The sequence below is a fragment of the Nanorana parkeri genome, unplaced genomic scaffold, assembly GCF_000935625.1.
Source record: "Nanorana parkeri isolate BGI_ZX_2015 unplaced genomic scaffold, ASM93562v1 scaffold23, whole genome shotgun sequence".
In the NCBI taxonomy this organism is placed as follows: Eukaryota; Metazoa; Chordata; class Amphibia; order Anura; family Dicroglossidae; genus Nanorana; species Nanorana parkeri.
The window spans coordinates 1,314,731-1,338,578 of NW_017306291.1; the positions used below are offsets into that span (position 1 = coordinate 1,314,731).

At 40.8% G+C, this 23,848-nt stretch overlaps 1 protein-coding gene across 1 annotated transcript in view; it reads left to right on the forward strand.

The window, feature by feature from the left end:
• Positions 1–377: 377 nt before the first annotated feature.
• The window catches only part of NEBL (nebulette), a 62,243-nt gene continuing 38,772 nt past the window's right edge, over positions 378–23,848 (forward strand). Inside the window, 8 exon segments of the mRNA XM_018564382.1 lie at positions 378–434; positions 513–584; positions 3,776–3,871; positions 11,023–11,133; positions 17,555–17,665; positions 21,632–21,733; positions 22,652–22,753; positions 23,696–23,809. Of these exon segments, the coding sequence (XP_018419884.1) occupies positions 378–434; positions 513–584; positions 3,776–3,871; positions 11,023–11,133; positions 17,555–17,665; positions 21,632–21,733; positions 22,652–22,753; positions 23,696–23,809 (765 nt within the window).

A 23,848-nucleotide genomic window follows, 5' to 3' on the forward strand; every position in this document is an offset into this window, starting at 1 on the left:
ACTCATTTTTTTTTGGTGGGGGCAAGGGGTAAAAAGGTACCATGGAGCATTTTTTATTATACTATGGCTCTGCTCTCCCTGGTCTGTATAAAACACCATTGTGTTTTCATTGACCATCTAAATATAAATTGTCAGTTGAAAAATAACTGGCTGCATTCTAACAGGCTGACACTTACCCCGTCCTGCTCACTATCATGGAGCCGCAGTGATAAGACGGTCCAGCACCATGTAGGGACTGAGTCCTTGATAAGCTGAGCTCAGCTAAGCAGACATCAGTCATTACAGAACCCCATTGTCCCAGCCGGCAGCACAGGGCAGCGCCTCTATTCCGCCGCTTTATCCTGCAGATATCTCTATTCATTACTCAATCTATAGAGATGAAAATCCCAATCATTATCGACTCTGCGGCGGAAGACAGCGACAGCGAGGAAAGGGTAATTGTCTGACTTCTCCTGGATGTTATTCCCTTCATTAATGGTAAAAGTAATCTTCCATTTTGTTTACTTTTGCAGTTCTTCCCCAAGCCCGTCCTAGAAAACAGAAATGTGGAATTTGCGAAGAAGTGCACCGAACTGATCAGTGACGTGAGTAGAAGGCATTTTCTTTTTTTTAAGAGCCTCATATGAAAGCAAAAACCTTGATTACAGTCCCTGACTCTTCCTGACCCAAATCTCCAGCTCGCATTTCTCTACAGCTGTCCCTAATTTAGCTCTGATGTATAGAGCGTTATGTAAAAATGCTGCCGGAAAAGGAAATTAGTCTTTTTAATGTCTCTTTTTTATATATATAAATACATGTAAAAGTGATCTGCATTATGTAAAAATACTTTATGGTAATCTATTTGTGTATTAAGAACTAAGTTTGTGATTTTATATGCACATGGGAGACGCCATCTCTACTCATCACAAAAGCAGATTCTAAATCCCGTTTTGTAGTGCCACACAGTGGCTGTGCTTTAGGCCTCATTCACATTGGAATCGGCCGGCACGTACAGCTCCATGCTGCGTGCACGGCCGTATCGGGCAGCTCCCGGGTAGGACAGGTGCTGTGTGTGATCAGTACGCAGCCCCCGTCCTTCTCTATGGGACTACGCCGCCATATGCCCCGCCTACGCTCACCTTAAGTGCAGGTCCGTAGGGGTGCGTGTTTACTGGCTCAGACGCACACAGGATCCATCCTGTCAGCATACGAGTACCCGCACCCGCACAGACGTGCAGTTTGGGTGAGCGTAGGCGGGCGTACGGCCGCGTAGTCCCATAGAGATTAATCACACGCAGCACCTGTCCTTCCTGGGAGCTGCCCGATACGGCCCTGCACGGAGCTATACGTGCCGGCCGATTCCAGTGTGAATTAGCCATTACTGTTCGTCCCCATCTAATAGTAGACCCCTGATGTCTCCAAACAGAGGACCTGTCGCATCATTTATGTTATTACATAGGGGGCTTATTAGCTCTCTATGTGATAGCAATCAAGTTAAGTATATATATAAAAAAAAAATTGGGTTCGCCCACGTGCGAAAAACGACGATTCCACCACACGTTACATATCAATGCGAATGTTGGAGTGAGAGCAATCATTCTACGGCTATTGATCACTGTTAACACTAAACTGATGAGCAGTAAAAGCTTTTAAAGCATTGCCTATGGGCAATTTTGTGTATTGCAGTTTTTGCCATTTCACAGACGCACACAATTTTAAGGCTTGACATGTTAGGTATTTATTCACCCAGTACCAAACCCCCCATATTTAACCAACAAATTGGGTATTATGTTCTGTTTGTGTTCATTTAAATATATTTTTTTAATAAAAATATTGGTTTGATAAACATTTGCACAAATATTCTGTGACAAAAAAAATGCAACTAGCATTTTTTTTATTCTACAGGGTTTCTGCTTCTGGAAAAGATATATTTGTTTTGGGGTTTTAAGCTATTTTTTTTAGCCAAAAATTCAGATTTGATCATATGTGCAAAATTAAGAATTTGCTGCAGACGGCAAGTGGTTAAAAATCATTGTATTGCTGAATAACTGCTGAAATAAAACCAGTTATGAAATAAGCTCTAACAACGTATTGTGTTCCGTAAACCTTTGTGGGTATGAACTGACCCATAGACATATGGGGAAGGAGGAAGTCACAATCTTTGCTCTGTATTCCTTAGAAGAAAACACAGCCATTTGGACTGGAAATTCATCCATTAAGTAATAATGTAAGCACAGGGAACAGAAGATGAAACCTGCAGTTTATGTACATCCCTAGGATGACTTTCAGCCTGTGTGTAGATGGCGTATATCAGATACTGTATGCAAAGCTGGATGCAGAGTGCGCAGTGCACAATAGGCATAGGATTCTAATAAACTATCAGCTCCCATCTTCCCTTGTGAACTCCCCCCTCTAGTGGTCAGTAATGGAGTTGCATTCAGTTCAACCTATTGCTGAACATAGCATTTCTTATGAACCCTTTGGTGACCAGGCACCATTGATGTCTAGATGCCCAGGCTACATTTAGCAACATCAGTTAACTTGACAATAGTGATGACTAATTTGCCTCCCTAAAATAATATTACTTTTTAATTGGAACCAAAGTCAACTTTTTTTTAAAAACTAATTTTGGATAGAGTGGAGAGGGATTAAAATACCGGTCAGGCTTTTATTGCGGTCCCCTTTAGGGAGATTAATCCATTCTATGTGTCCTGGTGAACATTATCACTGAAAGCAAAAAAAAATCATAAATTGTGGGTTGTCACCAAAAGTGGAATAAATGTAAAATGGGATGATTACAGACACATAGAGGTTTAATGTCAGGTGTGCAATGACGTTTGGCCAAATAGTGTATCGACTGTTCTTTCACAAAACACAATGGCTCAGTGGTTTGCACATCTACTGTACTGCACTGAGGGTCCAGTTTTGAATCCAGGTTCGGCCAGGACACTGTCTGCATGGAGTTTGCATGTACTCCTTGTGCCTGCCCTGGTTTCCTCCCACAATCCACAGACATGAAGATAGGTTAAAGTAGTATTAAAACTTTTAAACATTTTTTAAAATAATGAATCCAGCAGATAAAACAAATATACATTGCCCAACAAAGCGTTTCATGACATTTTTGCCCAAACACATACAGTCATCATGGTTCGGAACAGCTCCAACTCTCTCAGCTCCGCTTCTCTGAACCTCCTGTCCAGTACAAGATCACAAGGGACCGCACAGTCTGCAGAATTTCTCCCTTCTAGTGTGAAGAAGGGAAGAGGGAGGGGAATGAAGGAGGAGTGGGGAGCATGGGTGCACTTTCCCTGTGTATTTGTGGAGACACACACAGCTTACTAGCACACACAAGGGTGGCACCATAGGACCCTGCTAGGAAAAGGAGTCACCCTAAAACAGGATATCAGGGCCAGTGCTCAGGTGGACCAGCTGATTTTGCAGGAAACTAAAACGTTTAAACATAAAGAAGCAGCAATAATTGTATGTGATTTCATTGCTTGCAGCATTTTTGCAGATCTCACGGAACGTAGGCACTGATGTGCCACACGTTCTGATGCTGGGCGATCGCACTGTGAGCAGGGGGACGTGGCTCCTGTGCCATTGACCTCAGCGCACCGTCACGCCCCTTCCTGTTTATGGTGTGAACCGGCCCTGAGGGCAGGGACTGATGTCAATAATTAGTATGTATAAAGCACTGTGTAAATTGATGGTGCTGTAATAATATATGTAATGACTAATAATAATTACAACCGATTTCAGGCTCACTGCTAAAAATGACCGCGTCTTTCTTTTATAGATAAGCTATAAAGAGAAACATAAAAAATCCAAAGGCAAGAATGAGTTTGTCCCTGACACCGCAAAACTGAAAGCCGTCACAGACTCCATCTCAGAGGTATGTCAAGCTCTGTTCATTTGCATGAATGCTCGCCCTTCAGCTTAACCCCCTGTGTGCAACATTGGCTGAAAGCTCTGGTATTTGTGTGTCTGAAGTGGAAAGAAATGGGTAAAACATCTATCCAGTTGGCTATGTCCCTACTGGGGATATTTACATTCTCTACCGGTTTTAGTAAAGCGCTATGTCGCTGTGTCGGTGCTATATATATGCCTTTAATAAATAAATACAGTACATACAAGGCACAGTTTTGTAGTCATCAGAGAACAATGTACCTGATAGTAGTCACCACAGGATGCTATCAACTGACAAGATTTCTGGCAGGATCAACAGGTATTTGTTTGCATTTATCAAACAGATATAACAAAACACTATTGAAGTGTTTATTAAACAGACCATGATACATTAGTTACTTGCATTTACAAATGCTTTTAAGGGCATCTGTAGTAAAAAAAAAAAATGTGTATTTCTATATTGAATTTGCAGGGCCCTTCATGCTGTGAATATCTGTGAACTCGCATTTTGTGCGAATAATGGAGAACACAAACTTTCTTCACATATTTTCTTTTCAGGTGGAATGTATTGTATTGTAATGTAATACTGCCTTATGGCCACTAGATGGAGCAGAGGAGCGGAGGAAATAAGTATTAACTTCCTCTGCTCCTCAGCTCCATCTAGTGACCATAATGCGCTATTATATCAAACACAACTGACCTAAAAAGAAAATATATTAAGAACATTCCGTTTTGCCATTGTTTATAAATAGACCCTTTGTAGTGGCTGATTTACTAAAGGAGGCTGTTCACTGTGCTAAATCAATGCTGGTGAATATGATTAAAGCTGAACTCCAGGAAAACACTTTAATTTACATCCTGTTCTAGTTATGTACGTTATCACTAATAATGTGTGCAATATGTGGAGGACTGTTGTATAGCATAAAATCATATGTTGCAGTATGCCAGATCCAGTACAAAGCGCTGGGCTTCTGAGTGGTGTGGGGGAGTGGGATGCAGCTACAGTAGGGCTTAAGTCACATCCCCGCCCCCTCCTCTCTCCTCTTCCTTTCACAAAAAGCCTTGTATTTTTTTTACAGAATACAAGGCATTCTGTGATTGGAGGATCAGAGATCATGTTGTATCCCTTCCCGCTCTGCTCATCCTATATTAACAAAAAGACTTGTATTTTTCCCACAGAATACAGGTTCTTTTATGATTGGAGGATAAGAGATCATGTCACATTCCCACCCCCTCCACCCATCCTCTATTAACAAAAAGATTTGAATTCTTCTCACAGTATACAAGGCATTTTATGATTGTAGGATGAGAGCTCATGTCACTTCTCCGCCCCTCCTCTCTCCTCTTCCATTCACAAAATGCCTTGTATTTTTCTCATCGAATACAAGGTGCTCTGTGATTGGAGGATAAGAGATCATGTTGCATCCCCACCCCTCCTCTCTCCTCCTCCATTCTCACAGAATGCAAGACGTTCTGTAATTGGAGGATAAGAGATCATGTCACATCCCCACCCCTCCTCTCTCTTCCTCCATTCACAAAGAGCCTTGTATTTTTCTTACGGTATACAAGGCGTTCTGTATTTGGAGGATAAGAGATCATGTCACATCCCCACCCCTCCTGTCTCTTCCTCCATTCACAAAGAGCCTTGTATTTTTCTCACGGTATACAAGGCGTTCTGTATTTGGAGGATAAGAGATCATGTCACATCCCCCCCCCTCCTGTCTCTTCCTCCATTCACAAAGAGCCTTGCATTTTTCTCACGGTATACACGGCATTCTGTATTTGGAGGATAAGAGATCATGTCACATCCCCACCCCTCCTCTCTCTTCCTCCATTCACAAAGAACCTTGTATTCTTCTCACAGAATACAAGCCGTTCTGTGATTGGAGGATAACTTATTGTGTCGCATCCCAGCCACCTCCTATCGCCCTCCACTCACAGAGTGCCTTGTATTCTGTGAACATTTGCTAGGTGAACAGCCACTACTCCTGTCGCAAATCAACCCAATTGCAGGATAAAATAAATTCAAGTCCTGCAGATGTCTTTGCACAAAACCCTTCATCAGGGCTTACTTGACTGGAAGTTGTCTATGTTTGCATTATACCTTTCCTTGCTATTACTTACATACATATCACCAAGGATCATATGGAGCTTTTCTCTTATAAGCCGGCTTGTATTTTAAATCTATTGGCTCTTTCAGAACTACATTGACAGCTTCATTGAAGTGATTGCGCAGAGTCACGTATATATTTGCCCCAATAAATCAGTCAATTGTTTCTTAGTGATACAGAGGAATAAAAGCCAAGTCCCCACAGCTGCATACATGCTTGTCTGCTAATGTTCCACCTTATAAAATATCCATTACAATATGTCCTCGAGTATAATAGTCTTATTTGTGCCACAAACAAAGGAGAAATGTGTAACTTGTAGCGTGTGTGATTCATTCCGTATCTGCAACGTAAATTTTGTCTGTCACTAAGATGCCTTGTGTTACTAAGAGGTTTGTATTTCATGATATGATCAAATCAATAAAAAAGCTTAATTTGCTGAGCAGGTGCAGCTGTGCGTCAAGGAAACAAATTATATATTGGATCTAATAAAAATTATGATGCTGTTGACATATATTTTAGAGTCAGCTGTCCATGGAAAATGTAGACTAGGCCACACACACCGGACAATGGTGGCCATATGAGCGGCACATAATTCTGATTTATGCTGAACAACTGCTGGTCGTTTTAGTAATAGCACCGATGCGTTCAGAATTTGAACACTATCTCTTGCAGAGTCGAGTAATTGATTTTAAGGCGCGATGATGGTGGGCAGGGATCATTATATTACTTACTATATGCTGGTTGATGACAGCAATATGAAACTTAAAGAGAACATGTTCAGCTTTTTTATTGCCTAAGTACTGGTCATAGGTAACCTTTCATCAGACAGTGTGTATCCAAGCGTGGACTTCCAGACCCTCACAGATGTGCAGGTTAGGGTGTGCGTAATTGTGTTCACCATGTCCTCCCTTAGGGAAGAACAGGCTGCTGTGCACAATTACACGCAGCACTGTCCCTTCCAAGATCGGGTCTTACAGGTGTGCATGCTGTACAGATGTGTACGCCTGTCTGAATGTGGCACATGCTGGCCATTAAATAGCTTTTCCAGACCAGCAATCGCAGGATCTGGCAGGGAAGGCTTCCAGCTCCGGCCTCCTTTTGAGTCGCTGTTGCCTAATGCCATGAGCCACAAAGGAGGCTGATGATGGAAGTTGTGAAAAGGTGTGCCACAATAAACCATGTCCTTTAGGATGACTCTTTGGCCATGCCCACCAATCACTGTAGCACATCAGACACAGCCATGGCACTTTTGAATAGTACATATGATTCCCTGCAGAAAAGGTTCTCAGTCCTCCCTTGCATACGGGTCCTCAGTTCTCCCCTGCATAAGGGTTCTCTGTTCTCCCCTGCTTAAAGGTTCTCAGTGCTGCCCTGCATAAGGGTCCTCAGTCCTCCCATGTATAAAGGTTCTCAGTCCTCCCCTGCATAAAGGTTCTCAGTCCTCCCCTGCATAAAGGTTCTCAGTCCTCCCCTGCATAAAGGTCCTCAGTCCTCACCTGCATAAAGGTTCTCAGTCCCCCCTGCATAAAGGTTCTCATTCTTTCCCTGCAGAAAAGGTTCTCAGTCCTCCCTTGCATAAGGGTCCTCAGTCCTCCCTTGCATAAAGGTCTTCCGTCCTCCCCTGCCTAAAGGTCCTCAGTCCTCCCTTGTATAAAGGTTCTCAGTCCTCCCCTACATAAAGGTTTGTCAGTCCCCCCTGCATAAAGGTTCTCAGTCCCCCCTGCATAAAGGTTCTCAGTCCCCCCTGCATAAAGGTTCTCAGTCCCCCCTGAATAAAGGTGAGGAGTGGAGCCTTTTTAAGTTGCTTAAAAAGAATACCCAACCTATGAATCTGTCAGAAAGCTGCTTTGTGTGGTTTTTTGATTACAGACGAGTCAACTATACTGCAATGCTCCTTTACCATACAGTCATGATGTCCAAAAAAACATCTTCTGGTGGCAAAAAAATGATCTAGATAGAATTAGTGCTTTGCGGAGTTCTGCTTTAATAGCGAGATGAGTTTTGTGTAATGTGGGGTTTACGTTTATTATACCAGAAAACAATGTCATGCATGAACAAGGCTTTTTATTTCATTTTCTTGCTGTTCCTTAGTCACAGTCTCATTTAATGTAGCATGTCCAAATCATCTGCCTTCCCGTTATACAGCAAACAGACTTTCATTATGTGTTTGACAATATTTTCTATCTTAGTTACATATTGCTTGTGGTCTTGTTACAGGAGTTCAATATCACTGCTTGTGCTTTATAAGGAGATGAGCTTTAAGGACAATATGTACTATGGACTATATGTACAAGTAAAAAATAATTTGTTTTGCTTGTAGAATAGGAACTGGTCTGAGGATTACTTTGGAACCATTTGTTTGAATGTGAATTGCAATATATGCAAACCAGAAATTCCTGCTTTTAACCACTTAAAGGCCATAGTGTTTCACCCCCTTCCTGGCCAGGCCATTTTTCAGTATTCAGTGCTGCGGTACTTTGACTGATGTTTATTCTGTCATGCAACACTTTACTGAAACGATTTTCATACCATTTTTTGGGGACAGATAGAGCTTTCTTTTGGTGGTTTTTATTCACCAATGGGGTTTTTATTTTTTACTATATAACAAAAAAAGTACCATACATTTTGAAAAAAAACATGTTTCCCTATAAAATTTTATTAAACATTTATTTTTACCCCAATTTTTTGGTACAATATAAAAGACGGGGTCACGTCGGGTAAATAGACACTAAACATGTCAACCTTTAAAATTGCGCACGCCCGCGAAATCGCAGAAAACTACCGCAGCCAAAATTGGCCATAGGCGAAGAAAAAAGGGCCTCAGTCATGAAGGGGTTAAAGTGTATGCAAACCCTACTAATGAACTTCCCTTATTTTTTTCCTTTGGTCTGCTTAATACACAATAGAAAACTCTTTGTTTAATAAGTGCAAACATAAATGTTTGCCCAGGGCCCAATCAATATTAAAGACGGCCCTAGTTCCCAGTAGACATGTGCGATTCGTTTCGTTACGAATCGAAATTCGTACAAATTTTCCTGAAATTCATAAATTCGGAAGCATCCGAAAATCCGAATTGCAGTTTCCGAATTATATCCGAAATACGAAATTCCGTTAACGAATTTCGTATCCGAATTTCTTTGAAACGGGAACTAATATTACCCCTGTAAATGAGGTTGAACAACATGACAAGATTTTTTTTTTCAATCCGAAATACGGATCCGCAGGAAATACGAAATTCCGTTACGAACATTCGTTATATTGAAGTTAAAAAGCAAAATACCTTGCCTTGTTAATATATTGGAGTTGATGGTAGTTTTTTTTTAATCCGAAATTCAGATCCGGAATCCGTTAACGGAATTCGTATTTCGTTTGGTAGACCAATCAGAGGTTTTCTCTTCTGCTGCTGAGAGTTGCATTACAATGAATACAGGCAGGAAATACGAAATTCCATTAACGGAATTTCGTTCCGTTACGAACATTCGTTATATTGAAGTTAAAAAGCAAAATACCTTTGTTAATATTGGAGTTGATTCGTTTTTTTTAAATCCAAAATACGAAATTCGGATCCGGAATCCGTTAACGGAATTCGTATTTCGGATAAAAAAAAACAACTACCACATTGACTCCAATATTAACAAAGGGTATTTTTGCTTTTTAACTTCATCATAACGAATGTTCGTAAAGTTACAAAAATGTGCCGAAACTAACGAAAATCCGTATTTCGTACGAATCCGAATTCTGAAATATTCGGATATTCCGAAACGAAACAAAACGATTTTTTTGACGGCGCACAAGTCTAGTTCCCAGCTATCTAGCTATCTCACAAAACACTTCCTTCCTATGTTTTGAGTGTTCTAGGGTGACAATGCTGTTCCTCAATAGATGCAGTACAGCGAGTGAGCGTTGTCTCCCTAGGACAGGAAATATGTTACTGTCAGGATCACCAGGTGACAATAAAGTAAAGCCAGAAAAACATGAATGCAGCCAGCACATCTAAGGTCTGGAAAGCGGCAACATATTACACTTTGGGGGGTTATTCACGTATTTCTCTTCGGCCGCCAGAGCCCTTCAGTTCAGTCGAACTGAAGGGTTGTTATTCACTATAGCCTGTACAGCAGCCAAAGGCAGCCGAGCAGCTCAGCCGAACCGAAGGCAAATGCGTCAGCTTGACTGAGCCGAGGTGAAAGCCGAAGCGGGGGGAACGGCCTGTCGAAGGCCGGCCTTTCGCCCCCCAAATGACAGCTGGGCGGAGCCAGCCATGATCTCACGGCTGGCTCCGCCCAGTTGTAATGACAGATAAGCGTCCCCAAATTACATTGATATCACTGCTAGTTCTGCCCAATCGTTTTTTTTCTTTTTAAAAAAATCTTTATTTATTTTTTAATTGAACTATTTATATATATTTGTAAAACAATTTTAACCTCTAAAAAAAATCTATTTTCACTATTTGCTATTCTGCTCGGTACCCCGGAGGTACCGAGCAGAATAGCCGAGCCAAATGCCGCTCGGAGGCATTCGGCTATTCACTCACTGCCGTTCGGCCCCTATGTGACTAGGGGAGAACGGCAGCCAGTGAGCTGCCGGAGTTTCGGCTCAGCTGATCCAGATGTTGGATCGGCTGAGTCGAAGTCCTTCTGCAGAGCATGTTTGGCTGACTGAAGTGCAGCCGAAGTACGGCTGATTTCAGCCGATGTACAGGTGAAATCAGGCGTACTGAGCCGCAGTGAATAGCCGAACGTTGTTCGGCTCACTTCACTTCGGCTGGGTTAATCACTCGGCTGCCTTTGGCAGTTTTGTGAATAACACCCTTTGGTCTTTATAGGCTTAGATACAATTTCATGCAAAATTTGCTAGAAGTGCTTTAGGCTTTGTAGTAGTGTTCAGAGGGCAAACTAACAATCATATCAATACACAAGGTACCTAAATGCTTGCTCAACAATTGACTGATGTGCAGTGTTCATCTCTTTCAGTCTAAATCTTTGCAGCTTCTGTAAAATCTCACCATTCATTTTTTTACCCCACCAAGGCAAAGTACAAAGAAGCTGGAAAGAAAGGATTGTCCAACCCCCTGTACAAGCAGATGCCGGCAACATTAGACATTGCCTTCGCAAAACAAGTCTCCCAGCTTCAGAGTGAGGTACTGTACCGTCAACACAATATGTTTACTGTTCTAAAACATACATTTACACTGGCTGGGCAAAGTGACAGTGTATCTTTAAAGCAAGGTTAAAAGACTTCATGAGATAGACGCACAAATGAGTTGATTTATAAAAATATAGCAGGGCAGTTTGCCCTGAAAATATCTGTAAATGTTCACCTTGTGTGAATATATGCACTAATGAATGCTCTTCAATTTTTCCTTTTCAAGTGTAATTAAATTCCAATGGCCACTAGATAGAACTGGGGAGCATAGAAAACAATACCAATTTCATAGGCTCCTTTAGCACCATCTAGTGGCCACAATGTGATGTTACAATCAGAACATTCAAATTTGAAAGAGAACTATGGGGTAAGTGTTTTTCCCCATAGTTCTCTTTAGGGTCACGGGAGGACATATACTAAGCTCCTCCCATGAACCAAAGCTCAGTATATAGCGAGCTATTGCCCACGATATACTGAAATCACCACAGCCGGGACGGATCTCGACAATACTAATCTGGTTCCACCCAGCTGAGTGAGAGACAGCGGGCTCTGCCTATCTATAGGCAGAGCCAGCTGTACCCACCCCCTCACCATCCGTTCCTCCACTCAGCGCTGGAGGATCGGAGAGGACAAAGAGGGAGGAATCCCTGCAGGGAGCGGTGACTGACAGTTACCGCTCACTGCAGGGAGATGATCGGGAAGTGAGCAGATCGGTGCATGTTTCCGCTCACTTCCCGATCGATAGAGCAGAACTGTGACAGCTTCTTTGTCACAGGTCGGCTCTCACTATGAGGATAAGTGAAAATCAAAACACAGAGAGCGCCTCCATTGCGTAAAAACTTTTTAAAAAGTTTCCTGGACTTTAGCCACTGGCGCTGTGTTATAAATTGTCTGGTATAAGTGAAAATCACTCACTTCATAGTTCTCCTTTAATTACACTTGTAAAGGAAAAAAACTAAGAACCTTTCTTTTGTGCATGACTTCACACAGGACGATCATTCATAGATGTTTGCGGGGCAAACAAATTATTTATAAGTTGACCCAATAGCGCTATAGAAAGGTTCACATTTTTTCACATGCCTTGCTCATGTGATCAAAATCCAAGGCATTTAATCATGTGATTTCTGCTGAAGAAGGAGCCCCAGCCAATCTGGACTGTGATTCTCCTACTCAACATGGCTCACATGACGGAATGCCTATGATTTGGTCATTAACCTGCACCAGGGTGAGCCCAGCAATTTGCCTACAAAAGGTATTTCATCTTTATATTATTTTTTATTTGTCGATCCGGGCAAGGCTGTTTTTATATATTTAAAGTGTCTTTCCACTTTTGCGGATGACAAATTGGCATAACGCCTACTTTATATTTGTTCTCATTCACATAACATACATAAAAAAAAATATAAAACATGCTGCTTGCATTTTGTAAGTCGTACTTACCTAAAATCCTACCTTTCTTTTCCCCTGTATAGTGTTAAGGAGGAGGCTGTGGAGTTATTGGTTACCATAATTAACCCTGTGTATACTGTGCTGGCAGATACCTATCACTTGTAAACTAGATTTGAACAGTCTGTCCTAACAAAGGGTTAAAAAAATGTTAGGCTTGGATTCTGCATTGTATGTCAGAGTAGCCTGCAGTCCTGTGTACAATCCTGCCACAAAGAAACAACCAGAAAGGTAATAAATATTTTTTTAAACATAGTTTTTCAGTATGCTGCGTGGATGGGAACACATCACAAACATACGGAGGGGTTTTCTAAAATACACTTTAAGATAAGATTGGGGTACAGGGCTGCTGTAACAAAATGTAAATACATGATCCATTTTCCTGGTGGAATGTTGACTTTTATTTTCCTTGTTGGCTAACAAGTCAAGTGGCAAAAGCAAACACTGGCAGACACCTTGCGGGGCCAGTTGGCGGAATGTGGCTCGGCTCTTGGCCACAGAGGAATCTTTGTTCCGGAAAAGCAGCGTGCTGTACCCCTGCCAAGTTTCTCGGGTAACACCCAAATAAACAAGTCTTTAAATGATTAATAAATACTGGCTTTATGTCATAAGCTAAAATCCCCCTCCCCCTCCCCCAGTGACCATTCAAAACGCCATTACAAAATAATATTTTTAAGAGCCTTTCAATTAAACTTTAAGTGTTTGTTGGATTTTTATAATTTGGGGAGGAAAGATCATTAATTAGGGCCAATGAGGTTTTATAGAAGTGTCTAGGATTTATGTTTGCAGTCAGCTTAGAGCAAGAGTTTTATTTCGTTTCATTAAGGTGGTCCTGGAAATAACAGTGTGGCAGAAAAGAATCTCGTCTTTAACACTTTCATGGCCAGGGGTCATTGAAGACTAGATGCCCAGGCCAAATTTGGCAGCATTAGCATGATTTCCCCATGGAACATTCTTCTGTGTCTGTAGGATGGCTGCGTCCTCACTGTGGTTCCATGCTTTGGCCCCTACATAACAATGGGCCAGTGGATAGAACCACATGGTGATGGAAGAGCCATAGGCATCCAACCCTACTGGAATGGTGTCGGGTGTAACAATTCTGTTGGTGGCTTTGCTCTACAAGAATTCCCAAGGTGCATTGAATTTATTATAGAAGTGCTTACAGGCACCTTTTGATACTTGGTCTTCAGTATAATAAAATGTATGTAAACTGTAACAATGGCCTTCTATATGCTCCTTTTTGGATTAGCGTTTGCTAAAAAAGTGCAAAAAATGCCTGTTGAGCCTGCCAGAAATCCAGTGACCTGATGACTTCCTGCATAGTCTTATGTGCTCTTATCAGTAAGCATTGTTCCCAGTGTGGACTACAGAGCAGCTCTCCATCCCGCTACCTTCCATAACATAGGGAGGAGGTGTTCTGCAGCCTGTAGAGAATAATCCTTACTGATAAGAATGCAGAAGAATCCAAGGACGTAGTTCTAATTTGCTTCCATTCCTAGGGTGACAACCTTTTGCTCTATGGACACACAGTATAGTGTGTGAGTGTAGTCATCCTAGGATAGGAAGTGTACTACTGGCAGGAATGTCAGGTGAAAATGAAGGTAAAAAGCCTGAAAAAAGAAAACAAATGAAGCCATATAATTTAGGGACTGGTAAGCGGGAATATATTACATTTTTGTTCTTAGATATGCATTAACTGAATCTGGGCACAAAAACATTCATTTAAATATTTAAATATTTTTCTAAATAGCCAAAAAAGGATATAAATTCACTTTGGGTGCACTAAATGCCATAGCAAACCAAAATATAACCATGTAAGAGTAGCAGTGGCATCATGACTGTGCTGTACTGTGCAGTCCCACCCATTACAGGCTGCATGCTGAAAACTACAGAAAGGGGCGGAGACAAGACCAGTCAGCATGCACAAGAAGAAAGAGCAGCAGTGACCGGTCTTTGTTAGAAAAAGCTCCAAGTCTCCCACTTGATTACTACATAGATCTGGAAGAAATACACAAAGCTCACCAAGATTCAAGTCAGAATACACATGCCTCTTATATTTAGACAGTATTTGCTCATGCCGAAGTTTAGATTTAATATTTATTAAACTTACTATCTATCTTACGCTCAACTGACTGCCTTAGAATTGTCCTAATGTGAAGTTTCAAAGTGCTTGGGCTCAGGAATTTTGAATGGTTCTCAGTACCCAAAAGACGATCCCAGAATCCTCAGGAAGAAACCCAAAGGGATCTTATGCTGTATTCAGTGGTCACTGGTGTTGTCTCAGGAAAGTCAGCTCCCTGTGATGTATTATAGCAAATGGTTTGTCCTCTGTTCCCGCCGATATGGCACACAGAGTTTTCTCTTTTAAATGCTACATTAATTTACAAGGCTGCAGACAAATGTGGCAGACACATTTCACGGGAAAGAGCCATCTGCCGAAGGAAAATGAAGCACAGACATTTATGTCCATAGAAGAAACGTTCTCTTTTCCGTCGTAAAAATGAAAGATATTTTTGGCAATGGGAATATTTTCTCTGTCATAAATGAGAGGGTTGTGTAGAATGCTCTGGTACACAATTAGTCATGAACTGGACACTATATTTCTTATTTCACACTAACATGACATCACTGACATAAACTTCAGCTGGGATTGGCTTAAATGATGGCTTTGGCAGTGAGTTTTCCCATAACTCGATCCATTGCTTAAAAATTGTGCACCGGCTGTAATAAAGCACAAAATTCAAAAAACAATACACAATTCATATAACTCTTTATATCTAGATTCTATACATTTATGTTAATTCTGAATGGAATAAATAGGGCAAGGCTTGGTATTGGCTCCAAAAGTAGAGAAAAACCTAGCTGGTTGCATATGTACCAACATTGCACCGATAAAACCCAATGCAAAACTTTTTACAACATATATCAAGTTTTTATTGCTGAGGGAATCTAGAATTGAAGTGCTGCTCCGTAATACAGGGCTGGGCAAATCCCAGGAGCCAGATGACCAATGCTTCTTAAAGTGTATTTCCGCTTCCGCAGCCAAATTGTGATGACACCAATTTAATATTTGTTACATGTTCCCAATCGTATAGCATAAGCTAAAAAATATTTAAAAAAATGCTTCTTGCAGTTTAAGCTGCTTTTACAGTAATACCTTGGTTTACGAGCATAATTCGTTCCAGCAGCATGCTTGTAATCCAAAGCGCTTAATAATAGAAAATAATGGAAATTCAGATGATTCGTTCCACAACCCAAAAGTATTCATATAAAAATGAATACAATACTGTAATATAATATAATACTGTACAAAATATAAAGAAAAATAAACCAATTTCCGGTTACCTTCGTGGCTGGGGTGAGGGGGACAAGAGAGAGGAGGCTTATTGTGTAGGACGACTTTCACTATCACTAACGGAATCACTGCTATCTCTCGGCTCAATGGAATCGTTTTCATTTCGTGAAACCTCAACAAGGAATCCATCCAATGTGACATTGCATTGCCCTTAAACAGACTCATCGCTCGCACTGCTACGGCCTTATTCGGGTGGTGCTTTTCTACAAAATTTTGCTCTTATTGCAAGACATTGCTTGTATATCAAGGCAAATTTTTTCAGAAATGTTTGCTTGTCTTGCAAAACACTCTCAAACCAAGTTACATGTAAACCAAGGTATTACTGCACTTGGGTTAGGGTTTCTTGGCTTCTTAAAATGGCACTAAACTCAGGGCTTAAACCTTAAAAATACATTCAAGTACATGAACAATTAACAAAAATGTATGTTATTTGTGTACCACTCAGCTGTAGATTCTCAAATCATCTCTGAATTGGTGCTGACTCTGTCCTTCCTTCTGGAGGGTGGCTACTTTTGTTCCACATGGTGCTTGTGTGTGTTTTAAAGTAGTCACTGCTCTAAGCTCACTCCCGTGATAAACTACAATCTCATTTTTAGTCTACTAATTTGTATTGAGATTGTTGTCCATGACTTAACATGCATGCACTTAACATTGAAAAATATATATGATTTTAATGTATTCCTTGCTCTGAGAATGTACTGCTCCCATGAATCATCTATGTTGTTATACCTCTATGTGACTAGTGCTGCGTGGATTTAGGGCAGTCTTAATGGCAAAGTGGCTGAAGCTGAATACAGCCCATACAATGTGACTGTACAGTCTCTTTAGATTTACCAACAACTATATACAGCAAGGGTCCATTGACTGGAATCAATTAGGAGCGGAATGGGTGGTTTAGACAGAGCTACATAGTTATTGGTACATCTTGAATATACAACCAGCTTGTAATGTGAGTGGCCAGCTTGATTTCACATATCTGTTCTGGTATGTGTTTTGTGCACCTTAAAAGTTTAAAGCACAAGACTCTGGGTTGAATAAACTGTAAAAACTAGCTTTGTCCAAACTATACAGATATCAGCTCTATTGGCCTACGGTTTCTCATGACTGCATGCCTCCAAACTGTCCCTCATTTGGAACCAAATCCCTCTGTACCTCTCTTCTCAAATGTAACTCTTTTTTTTGGTCTGATGTACAGATATCAATGGAAAGGTTTAATTTAAGTACCAAAAGTGTTATTCTGCACCAAAACCTTTATGTTATCTCTTAGTGATCTTGTTTGCTATTTGGAAAAGCCAATAAAAAGAAAAAGTAATAGTGGAAAAATCAATTCTGGGTTTAACCAATCATTTTAGCCATATCAATTCTTAAGGGTCCGCAGGGGTGTGTCCATTGCCTACATGCTTTGTGCTTCACATTTTAGAAAGTTCGGAGGTATGTGATTGATCGAACATCATTACAATCAGTAGCTCCAATCTGCTCACAAGTTCTGCTGAAATTAACAGACAATTAGGTTTGGCGCAATTAATCACTTCCATCAATAGTATTGGAGATGAAGATTGTATTAGAGTACCTCTTGTGGTTCTGGTTTGTGATGACATGTCTGTTTATGGTGCAGGCTCTTTACAAGCAGAAATATGATGCAGAGAAGGGGAAATCAAATTATGCGCAAATGCTCGAGCCTCCTGATATGAAGCATGCAAAGGAAGTAAACAGACACCAGAGCAATGTGAGTAACTACAATTTTGTTATGTTTCACTAGTCCAATATCCAACTAAATATGTCTGAGAACATGTACGGATATGGAGCTGCTTTTTCCAAGCTCACCTGGATTTGATCAGCTGATCGAGGGATGCTGGCCAAAAGGGTGCCGACAGCTGCAACCACTGTGTGACTTTCAGCCAGGAACTGGTTGACATTTGCATAATGTATGGTCAGTATGGCCAGCCGGTACCATGCAGCCCGCAGCCAGCAGCCGGCTGACAAGTCAGGCACACAGTCACCGGCCGCGTACCTGACTTGGGGGAGCAGCTACACATAGCTTCTTCCGGCGGTGCCAGCACAGTCTTCACTGAGCAGCAAAAGGTAGGATTAATAAGGTCTGCACCAGCCAAAAGTGCAGACCGTACCAATCCCCCACTGGACCACCAGGGATGTCTCCCCTCCCTGCAAAAATTGTAAGCAGGTGAGGGGACTCTTTCTTTTATTTTAAGAAGGTGTCTGTGTGTGTGTGTGTTGGGGGGGGGGGGAGTTTGTAATATTGTGTATTATACACTGCTCTATTTTATTTGTTCAACCCGCAGGCTGAACGAAATCCGCGTTTAACCTGTTATCAAGTACCTTTAGCTGCTTCTGAGTTCCTTCACGGGTGCATTTGACCTCCTTCTGAGCTGCATCAAGTTGCTTCTGCATTCTCATTGACTAATACGGGTAGAAAAACAGGCCTGAAGTGAAAAGGGGGACTTTTTTGGCCATAATAAACAATGTTTTGGGCATGATAAGTATATGACACATGCAATAGACATTAGTGCATGTGCTAATATTTCTGGCATGAAACCTTCAACCCAAAGAAGGATCGCAATGAGGGCTGGGTGATTTCTAAATATGAGCTAGCTGGGGTATCGCCATCACAGTGTTATATATTCCACTCACTGTACTGAGTCATGGGAATATGTAAAGGTGTTTTAACAGGCAGAGCATCATGTGCACATCCTTTCTATCAGTCAGATGTGGTGAGGTGATAACACCAGCTGTGAAAAAAGATCGGCGTGAATTGAAAGAGACGTAATCAGTTATTTTTACCGCTCATTTCTGACGGGCACAGAGGGAGCACATTTGTCCTGTATTTATACATCTAATTAGAGAATCCATTTCTGAGTGAAATTTACAGAATTAACAGGAGAATACTTAACTGAGGTGAATTAAAGATAACAGCTGCATTTGGGCTTGTACCCAGAATGTGTCATCATGCATTGCACAGCATTTCCCAGTTGTGTGAAAATGATTATTATAAATATATAGATGTTATAGGAGGTATATGTTTAGCGAATTGTAAAGTGACACTAATCTCAGGAGTTAAATCTTAAAAATGCATTCAAGTACCCTAACTGTTAACAAAAATGTATCTTATTTGTGTATCACTCGGCTGTAGATCTTCAAATCATCTCTGAATTGGTGCTGACACTGTCCTTCCTTCTGGAGGGGGGCTACTTTTGTTCCCCATGGTCTCTGTGTGTGTTGTAAAGTAACGACTGCTCCAAGTTTATTCCCGTGATGGACTACAATCTCACGTTTAGTTTACTAATTTGTATTGAGATTGTAGTCCATCCCGGGAGTGAGTTTGGAGCGGTGGCTACTTTACAACACACACAGGGACCATGGAGAACAAAAGTAGCCACCCTCCAGAAGGAAGGACAGTGTCAGCACCAATTAAGAGATTATTTGAGGATCTACAGCTGAGTGATACATAAATAGGATACATTTCTGTTCATAGTTAAGGTTCTTGAATGCATGTTTAAGATTTAACTCCTGAGTTTAGTGTCACCATAAGCACTAAGGGATTATTTGTCTGTGCTAGGGTGGAGGAGAATTAAATGTAAAAGTGTATGTAAACTTTAACTATAAAGTATTTTCTCCCTTTTAGTGTGGTAAATATACAGTTGAAAGTGTTTTTTTGATGGCTTTGCACTGTGACCAAGGCTCTCTGGTTGAAGATTTACAGATATGTCAACATCATATTAGGCCGTCCACTTACTCCTTACCTGTGGGAAGCCCTGCTCAATAAAAGGCCTGATAACATTACCTCCCATCATTTTAAACTTTCACTTTTCCTCTTCACTGCCACCAAGTGCACAATAACCAAGTCCTACAGATCTGACACTCTTAATTTCCTTAAGGCTAAGAATCGGATGAAGGACACTATGGTATTTAAAAAAAATGAGGGCTGAACTCTTGGACAGAATGCCTTGCATTGATAAGATCTGGGTCACCTGGATTACTCACTTCCTTCCGCCCTCTTTCGATAAAATAATTTTACAATTGTACTACATGTAAAAAGAAAAGTTAGATTTACACTTGCTGTACCCGGTTCTCTACCTGCGGCATCTAGTTGAGGATGACATCAAACTCCTTTTGGCTAGATCCTGGGGAATACAGACCAGCTTAAATTTCCTGAGAAGATGCTCTTACAATGAACTGGAGTGTCTTCTCGCAAAATTTCACATGCTCTGCAATGCTCAGGAATCTTCACGTCCAACCATGTGGAAGATGGGGGTAAGATGCATCCCTTTTTTTTTTTTACTGGTACATTTTACACCTACTAACAATACGTAATTTGTAAAGTGGGAGGAGGCTCAGAAATTTGAGCAGATCTTACATTTTACTGCAAGGTCCCGCTTTAAGTGGTGAGAAGGTGCACATAAAGCCCCAGTGTTCCCATTCTGCGATTCTGAATTCCCCATAAACATCACATTGAATGAGTTGGCTTTAGTTTCAATTAGCATTTTAATGGACATTTCAGCCCAGGCTGTTCAGCACGTAATATGCAATTTCAGTGCATAATAGGAACTTTTCAAGTAAGTTCATTCAGCTCTGAGCAGCATTTCTAATCTTTTCTGGTCATTAGCGAGACCCACTTAATTAGTTTGGAAAAGATTTATGTTTGTTTTATGTACTGTATTCATTACTGCATATTATGAGCTGAGACACTTTAACACAGTTAGGCCTTGTTCATTTCACACAGGTTTTAAAGGGATACTCTGAGGGCAATCCCAACACCGGTCAAGTGACACCGACACAGAGGTGTACTAAGACGAGCAGCTCAACTAACAACCGAATAGATACATTACCTTTTGCTCTTGGCTATATCACACCAACGTCTGTGCTATGACGCTTGATCTCTTCATTTATTGATCAGATCTTCAAGAAATGTCAAATTGCCTGGCATTTTTAATTTTATACTAACTTGCAATGATCCCAGGAAAATTCATAATATATATACACAATTTAGGTCTGTTGATATAGTACCAATGACAGTATTCAGATGCACAAAGTGTGTCTGTGGTCTCTATCTCAAGTTTCATCCATCCTAGTATGAGGACCAGACTTGCAGACATCACTGCAGGATGGCCATGATGGCATTTTCCCCACCAAACCACCCCCTTACAGAACACCTTTGATTTATGTTCTTAAAGTGTTTAAAGCAACAACTCAGCAGTATAATGTAAATTCCAAACGTGGGGCTCCAGCAGCAGCTCCACTCCAGATGCTTAATATAACACTGAACTAGCTGCTGTGAATTATTTTCCTGGCTTTAGTGCAATCCAAGCTAATACCTTAATATGAAGATATATCTAGTCATACACTGCCCTTTAAAATTTAAAATAGTTTTCTCTGTGTCCTTGCACTAAGCCTGCGTTGATCAATGCTGATCAACCCAGCTCAATGCACCTGTGAACAATCCCTTAAGGATAGGTCCAAAGAGAAAAAAAAACAGGATAAAGAAGCTAAAAAGCATACATTTCAGGAGTGTTACCAGACAAATATTCATTGGAATTGATGATTATTATTGAGAAATGATTTAGAGTCCACCCAAAAGTTATTGATATGTAGGGCCTGGTGGGCTGGGTCCCCTCCTGGCTTTTTGTGTGTCTTGGATTTTGTACATATTATTTTATGTTATATTTTTTTGTTTTAGGTATCCTATAAAAAAGATGCCCAGGATATACACACATACACAGAAGTGCTGGACAGACCAGACATTCAGAAGGCTACAGAGACTTCAAAGTTCATCAGCAATGTAACTACTGACCATGTATTATAACGTTTGCTAGCCAAGGAATGTATAATTGGATTTTCCAATATTGTTTTTACAGAAAGGACTGTGGAAGGTGGGGAACTCTTTGGGTTACTAAACGTGGCAAGGGGGTTTCATTGAGGGGATTTCCATTAAAAAAAACATTAAATGGTTCTGCATTCTTGCGTGCATACAAAACACAACATGCAGTGGCTGAGTACCATGCATTTTGTAGATATAAGCTTAACTCTCAATAGACCCTGCTAGCATGAACTTGTACTTTAAGCTAGATTGCGCTACAATCTCATGTCATTGGATGCCTACAGACATAGCAGCCAGACACTATCTAGGGAGAATGCAAATTCGGGTTATAGTTTATTGTGAGATAAGCCAAAGCAGGCGGTGACTACTTCACTGCATGTACATGTTCGCTTGGCCAACCAAACATCCATGTTTGTGGCATCTCCAGCAGTCATAGCATTTCCAGTTCATTAGATGTCGCTTTTGGGAAATATGACATGGCCAATTTTATGAGTGAGGAGCTGGATTCTTTAGATTAAGGGGCATTGAACCGCCAAAATAATTAGAGTCTATGGCGTATGGAAAAAATAAACAGGAAGCAGATGAAAGAGTTCAGCATATGAGTTAGCAACTTATGTTTATCATGAAAAACTATAGTGATATCAGTGAGGCAATTGTTTATATGGGTTAGTGGCATCACTGAGACATTCACTTAGGTACTTTGTGCATTGTCCAGGTACTGCTGTGTGTACTATGCATATTCAGCACTGAAGAAGACCCTACCAGCCTAGATTGTTACTTAGAAAAGTGGTCAGTGGGGATTTGCAGCTTCTTCTCCTTTCCCAGCCCATCTCTGAAGTCTATCAGAACATTGAGTGCTTCTGTTTATTTGTATTGCAGATTGATTATAGGAAAGGCAGAGAGGAACTGAACAGGGAGTCCATGGTTATAGGAAGACCTGATTTTGAACATGCAAAAGAAGTATCAAAATTCACCAGCCAGGTAAGATAATGTCCTAATGTTCTGTAATGAAGAATCCACCACCCCCGACGACAATATTAAGCAGTGTTGTACAGTATGCAACATTCAGGTCCCCTTTGTCAGCTAGGACACTTAGCATTCAGCCCTTTTCCCGGCAGACATATGTAATTGGTGCCCTCTTGGTCAAAGAATGATTTACAGACATGGACTTGACTGCACAATGCCTAACAAACAATACAAAGACTGCAGAACTCACAGGCAAATCTTTCTTATAGGAAAGGTTTATTCAGGTTTTAGTACTTGTAAACAGAGAACACAAACACAGTTCACCTCCTCTGGGTAGAAGTCTTTATATGTTAAAAGATAAAAAGGCAAGAAATGTACTCACAAAAGAGCAGTCAATAGAGCCTTAATGGGAGAAGTCTTGTCAGCACTTGCAAAACATCAGAACAGCCACAGCTAGAACTGTGCAGACCGGAGTACAGATCCTTCTAACTGCATGTCAGCTTAGGTTAACGCGTTTGAGGACACGCCACCTATGTCAGAACCTTTTTAGCACTTGTTTAAACACTACAGTCCAGTTTTGAGGCACATATATAACAAGGGAATCAGTATCGCTGCTCCAAATGCCCAGTTACGGGACAAGGCTACTCATGCTAGAGAAGTTCTTCCTTCCACTATTGCTTTTACTGTTTGCCCCAGTTCCAATTCCACTATCCAACATAAACTTAAATTATGGGGTCTACTTATAAACAATTTGCCATGCCCTGCATATGAGTGAATACAAATGTTTTAGTATATTTTAAAAATGAATATATTTTCTTCTCAGGTCAATTGTAATGTATTATAATACCTAGATGGAGGTGATGAGCATAGGAAATAAATATTAAAGCTCATTCATTTAATTGTATTTGATTATTCAATACAAACAATTATTATGACTCTCTCTCTCTTTTTATTCAGGTGAAATACAAAGAACAATTTGATAAAGAAATGAAGGGTAAAAAGCATTGCTATAACCCATCAGACAGCGCTGACTTCAAGCAAGCCCAGGCTGCTACAGAATTGGCTAGTGACGTATGTACTTTTAACAAGCACTAGCCCTCACTTCCATAT